The sequence below is a fragment of the Corvus brachyrhynchos genome, unplaced genomic scaffold, assembly GCF_000691975.1.
Source record: "Corvus brachyrhynchos isolate BGI_N302 unplaced genomic scaffold, ASM69197v1 scaffold164, whole genome shotgun sequence".
Taxonomy (NCBI): domain Eukaryota; kingdom Metazoa; phylum Chordata; class Aves; order Passeriformes; family Corvidae; genus Corvus; species Corvus brachyrhynchos.
This window is the reverse complement of record NW_008237426.1, coordinates 677,976-683,999: the sequence shown is the minus strand read 5'-3', so window position 1 is coordinate 683,999 and position 6,024 is coordinate 677,976. Positions and strand designations below refer to the sequence as shown.

The 6,024-nt window shown below is 57.7% G+C and overlaps 1 protein-coding gene across 8 annotated transcripts in view; it reads left to right on the top strand.

Moving 5' to 3' along the window:
* CPEB1 (cytoplasmic polyadenylation element binding protein 1) overlaps positions 1–6,024 on the top strand; it is a 35,076-nt gene that overhangs the window by 26,013 nt on the left and 3,039 nt on the right. For 7 of the 8 annotated variants that reach the window (XM_008631262.2, XM_017731116.1, XM_017731113.1 and 4 more), the window contains 6 exons: positions 400–614; positions 1,946–2,195; positions 2,474–2,587; positions 2,684–2,788; positions 3,573–3,709; positions 4,665–4,863. In XM_008631262.2, coding sequence (XP_008629484.1) covers positions 400–614; positions 1,946–2,195; positions 2,474–2,587; positions 2,684–2,788; positions 3,573–3,709; positions 4,665–4,863 — 1,020 coding nt within the window. The remainder of the gene's footprint in view (positions 1–399; positions 615–1,945; positions 2,196–2,473; positions 2,588–2,683; positions 2,789–3,572; positions 3,710–4,664; positions 4,864–6,024) is intronic. The other variant, XM_008631259.2, reaches the window with a different exon arrangement.

Sequence of the window (6,024 nt, the reverse complement as noted above, 5' to 3'; positions counted from 1 at the left end):
TCCTGCTGGTGGACCAGGTGTGCCTGCCACGCTTGTGTGCCTCCATCCCTGAGGAGCTTGCTGAGCCCCAGCTTGCTCCAGCACGAGTGGCATGGACTGGGCAGAGGGCCCTGTCCCAGAGCACCTCTGAGGCCCATAATCTGGGATGCAGGGTCTCTGAACTTCTCCCAGATGAAGTGGGTTCTCCTGGGCAGTCTGTCTCCTAACCCTTCATGTTTGTCAGCCACACCAGGCTGCTGCGGGTTCTTTGCAGCACCATGGCCCAACTGATGGCAAACACCAGAGGTGCCACCTGCCAGTCGTGCCATTTATGGGCTGACAGGAGCCTGGTGGCCTCCTGGGCCACAGGAGGAAGGAGCAGTGTTATGCTGCAGCACTGACAGACTCTCTCTGTTGCAGTTCTCAGCATGCTGAGTAACCCTCTTGGGAACGTCCTGGGGAAGCCCCCGCTGGGTTTTCTGCCTTTAGACCCCATTGGTTCAGACCTGCCAGAAAAGTTTTCCACACCATCGCTGAGGAACTCCCGCTCCCTCCTGGACTCCCGCTCCAGCAGCCCCTCGGACTCGGACACCAGTGGGTTCAGCTCTGGTTCTGACCACCTCTCAGACTTGATTGTAAGTTTGCCTCTGGGGTCTCGCCGTGTTTTTGGGGGAGCATGGAATAGCTGAGTGGAGCTGCCAGCCAGAGCCCTGCCTGCTCAGGAATGGGAGGGAGTGCTGGGGGAGCTGTTGTACCCACACTGGCACAGCCCCCGGGGTTTGGGAGAAAGGCTGCTTGTGCAGTCCTTCAGCACGAGCAAGCAGTATCCTCATTTATTTTTCTTCTAAGCTAATATTTTGGCCTTCTGGGTCTGTGCTTGCAGCCCTACTGGGTTACAGTAGCTCCCAGAGGGATCTCGAGTGCTTGAGCTGGTGTGTGGCAGGGGAGTGTCTGTGCCCTGATCCCAGCAGGGTGGCTGATCCAGCCTGGACTTTACAGGAGCTGCTGTCCCTTCCCATTTGCTGACTGCACTTCTCCATCTCAGGGCGGTTTCTTCTAGAGCAAACTGGGTCTAGCCTGCTCCCGTTCCCTAAAGCACAGCTAAATTTGGAAGGCAGGGAGCAAGTGAGTGTCTGTCTGGCTGCCCCAGTCTGCTCTGCCGGGGCTGTTGCGGGCACAAGTGGCAGCTCTGGGTGCCAGCAGGACAGCCTGGCTCTGGCCAGTTCCAGGGTGGTGCTGCATGGCCTGACCTTGGCACAGGAGGATAAAGCCAGGAGCTGCTCCAGGCTCTGCTGTGGTGGCCTTGACCCCTGTGTTGGGCTGGGTGTGAAGGACAGAGCTGACTGGATATGGGGTTGATTCTGCTGTGATCCACCCTGGAGAACCAGGATGTGCTGGGTGGCTGCAGCAGCCGGGCAGTGATGGTGGCAGGCGGCACAGGGCTCTGTGCTGGCCTTGTTTGTGAAGGGCAGGACTGGCAGCACGGCCCCGGCGTGGGCGGCTGGCACCGAGCTGTGCTGCGTCTCACCTCCCTGCTGTTCCATTAATCCGAGCTTTCCCTCCTCCTGCCCTGTGCTCCCTGGAGCTGGGCTGTGAGGATGAGATCCAGCTGGTGCCTGCAGCACCTGTGGGCACTTCCAGGGAGCCCTGCTCACTGTGGGCACAGCACAGAGCCCACAGCCTGAGGCTCCTTCTGGGATGGCTGGTGCTGCCCAGGGGTGACACTGCCCTTGAGGCTCCACAGCCAGGGGTAGCTGTTGGCTTGGTGGTCTGTGAAGTGCCTCCTGCTTAGTGATCCCCCGCTGCTGATCATGAGCATGGGCCAGGCCTCAGAGGGTCTCAAGAGATCCCTGAGAGCTCCCTCTCCTGCCAAGGGGCAAGGGCAGGGTCCCAGAGTGGTACCTCACTTCTGGTATTACATACTCTTTACTCAGAGCTGGATTTCAGTGTGGCCTTTCTCTTGCAGTCAAGCCTTCGCATCTCCCCTCCTCTGCCCTTCTTGCCTCTCAGTGGGGTATCAAGAGACCCCCTGAAGATGGGAGTGGGATCCCAGCTGGATCAAGATCAAGCTGCCCTGGCTGCAGTAACTTCCTCCCCAGCCAGTGCATCGAAAAGATGGCCTGGAGCATCTGCGTGGCCTTCCTGGGATCTTCTGGACTCTCCAGAAGACCCCTTCAGTATTGAAAGAGAAGCCCGGCTTCATCGGCAGGCGGCAGGTGAGTCGGGAGGAGTGTCCAGGGGATGGTCCCACACCTGGGGGAGGGCAGGTTGCCTCTGTGCAGACACTGGCTGGGCATGGAGTTTGCAGCAGAGCAGAGCTTGCTCCAGGCCCAAGCCTGGCTCTGGCTCTACCTGTTGAGAGAGCAGGTGGGTGTGGGCAGCTGCCTGTGGCTGTGCTGCTCTGCTCAGCCTGTAGCTGGGGAATGTGGGGAGACCTGTGGGAGAGGGGGAAGGAAATGGTCCTGTACTGAGTAGTACTGGTGTCTTCTCCAAGCTGTGAACGAAGCAACCTGCACCTGGAGCGGGCAGCTGCCTCCCCGAAACTACAAGAACCCCGTCTACTCCTGCAAAGTGTTCCTGGGAGGAGTCCCGTGGGACATTACAGAAGGTGAGGCCTCATGCCAAGGCCTTGGGTGTTGACATTGGGAGGATGCAGGATGGAGCTTTTTGTGGGGGAGACTGACCTCTCTCCTTCTGTCTCTAGCTGGGCTGATCAACACTTTCCGTGTTTTTGGCTCCCTGAGTGTGGAGTGGCCCGGTAAGGATGGCAAACACCCACGCTGTCCTCCCAAAGGTAATATGCCTAAAGGTAATAGCGACACGGTAGGGTTACATTTTTCCCATGCTATGTTACAGCACGGATGCTGGGATGGTACAGCTGCATGCTGGTGACTGGATGGTACAGAGCACCTGGGGTAATGTCCTGCCCTCACTTGGGTCTGCACCTGGGCTGCAGAGCACTGACACCCCAAACCCAGCGTCCCCACCCATCTGTAGCAGGGTTGGACAGAACTGTGGGCTGGGGGAACCCTCTCTGGGTGTGTCTGGAACCCTGTGTAGGGCTGTGGCTCCACGGCCACTGCTGGTCCCACTGCCAGCATGTGCAGCTGGGCTGACATACTGTGTAAGCAGGAATTAGTTACAGGGTAGGAGATGGCTGGTTTGGAGGCCCTGTAGTGCCTGATGGCCTCATTCAGTCACTGGAGCAATGTGAGGTGGAATACTGGCATCCATGAAAGGGACTTTAAAACCCTGGATGTTATTTGAGCCAGGCCATCCTAAATATGAAGCAGGGTCTATTTTCCTGCAGACCTCACTGCGGCCAGGCTGGTGGTGCCCACCTGGCATGTCCCGGTGTGGTTTGTGTAACACTGTGGTCCCAGACCTGGGCATCCTGCCCCTCGTGCTGTGCTTGGGTTTGGGCTCTGCCCAGTTTGGCTTACGCATAAGAGTGTGCTGGGAACAGCAGGAGCTGCCACACAGATACTTCAGGTGGCACCCAAGAACGATTTTGAGGATGTCTGCAAACTGGGAGGTTCCGTTCCACCTTCACCACAGCTCTAACAGCTGCTTCTTTCCCTTCCCCTCTGAAGGATACGTCTACCTGGTGTTTGAGTCAGAGAAGTCGGTGCGTGCCCTGCTCCAGGCGTGCTCCCAGGACCTGCTGAGCCCTGATGGGCTCAGTGAGTACTACTTCAAGATGTCCAGCCGCAGGATGCGCTGCAAAGAGGTGAGCAGAGCTGTGAGAGCAGCCTGACATGGCAGCAGGAGATGCAGAGGTGATCCCTGAAGGAAAGGAAAGCAGGGCTGGAAGAGCAGCCGAAGGCATGCTGGCTTTGACTGCTCTGTGCCCGTGACAGGGATGTGTCAGCTCAGTGTTTGTCCTTCATAACAGCTTGTGTCAAACCAACCTGGAGCTCCTGGGTTGGTGGCAGACCCTGCCTTCAGGCTTCAGTTAGCTGGGACAAAGCATGGAAACAGGGATTTGACTGCTCTGTATTGCTTCCATCACACCTTTGCTCGCAGAGACAGACGGGGATCCCTCAGGTGCTTTGTCAGGCCTCCTCTGCTTGCAGAGCAAATGGCTTGCACACTCAGCAGGCCAATGTTCTGGATCCCAGGCTGCTCTCCAGCATGGCCTTGGCTGGCTGACCTGTGCTCTGGGGATGCTGGGGCTTACAGGAAAGGGGGAGCTCAGATTAGGGACAACTGCCTGTGTTCAGGGAGTTACAGGAGGGAGATGCAGCTCTTAATCTAGACAGGCACAAACTAACTGTGCTCCAGACAGCTCTCCCGGTGTCTGGCAACTGGCAGTGCTTCTGTGCACAGTGATTTAGTTCTGCCAGAAGCTTCTCCTCTCCAGAGCCTGCCATCAGCTGCAGCGCAGATGGGAGTGGGTGGTTATTGCAGGGGTCACCTCCAACATCAGGCTCCTGTGCTGGGAGGTACCTGCCTGGGCCTTAAATGCAGGTGGAGGGATGGGGATTGTCCTCTGGCTGCCACCCCCAAGGGACTGCTGACTTGGGTTCCAGTTTGGCTGGAAGCAGAGTTGGTTATATCCCCTTGTGGGCTCTCTGGGGGTGCCTGGAGCTCTAGATGGGTGTGGACCCTGAGCAGTAGTAGATAACAAATGACATTTGCGGCTCGGGGCAGAGTCTGAGGTCTGGGGGTGCTCCTGGTTGCAGGTGCAGGTGATCCCATGGGTGCTGGCCGACAGCAACTTCGTGCGCAGCCCCTCTCAGCGGCTGGACCCCAGCAAGACGGTGTTTGTGGGGGCCCTGCACGGGATGCTCAACGCAGAGGCCCTGGCAGCCGTCATGTATGACCTGTTTGGAGGGGTGGTCTATGCTGGCATCGACACTGACAAGCACAAGTATCCCATAGGTAAGTGATGATTCCACCGGGATTGGTGGTCACCCCACCACGCTCTGAGGAGGCTGCGGTGTGCCCTTGGCTTGTCCTTCTGTTGGAAGACTGCCCAGGTGCCAGGCCTGGGGGGCAGATGCTGTCCAACCTCTTCTGCAGTCTGTGCTTCTCATCTGCTGGCCCTGGGGAGGGCTGATACAGCTGATGTGCCTGGGATTGGAAGGTCCAGGATCATTCCTGAGCAGCCTGAAATTTTGAATATCCCTGTAGGCATTGCTGAAGGTTTCTCTGTCCTTGTTCAATGCTGTTAGTGGTTGTTGGATGCTGCTGTAGCTGCTTTTCTGTTCCTAGAGCAGAGACAGCTGTGGGTCTTCTCACTCTTGGGCTCTTGTCACCAGAGCTGAAACATGGCGTGTCATGGTGTGTGTACCTCCCTGGAGGCCTCATGGGCCAGGGGACAGCACTGAGGTGGCTGGTCTGTTGGAAAAACCCCACAGCCTCTGCCTGAGGAGCAGCTTTCCAGGCTCAGGCTGCAGCAAGTCACGAACTTGGAGAGACACTGAATCTCCTGGTGTTGCCAGGCAGTAACAGTGTCAGAGCTTGGTAGCGCAGAGCTGTCTCTGCTTGTCGCTGTCCTTGGACAGCAGTCAGGCTTTTCTGGGCAAGGCTCAGGTTTAGGATATGTCTGTGGTGCTGCAGAGCCCCTGAAGTGCCTTTAAGGGGGGACAGTCTCACAGGGGTGGGAATGGGAGTATGAGACTAAGCAAATTCTCAGTGTGACTGTGGATGAGGTGTCCCAGAACCTCCCTGTGCTGGCCCTGTGAGATCCCCAGCCCCCTGTGGTTCATGCAGAGCCCAGCTTGCTCCAAGTAGGCAAGATCCATCTCCCAGCAGCTCAGTGGCATGTCCACCCTTGGAGCTGTCCTAAAGTCGCAGCAGTCAGAGCTCAGTTTTGGTGACTAAGCTGTGCCCTGCTTGGTTGTGCTGATGGAGGCATCTCCTGTAACCCCCAGATTGGATCCAGGCCCTCCTGCCTGTGTCCTGTTCGATGCTTTTCAGGAGGAGAATGGATGGGGGTTTGTGTGGCACTTTGTGCTGTGGCTGAGCTGTAGGGATCTGCCAGTGTCAGTCCAGGAGCTTGGCTGGGGGCGAGGGGGGCAGGGAAGCTGCTGACTGGGA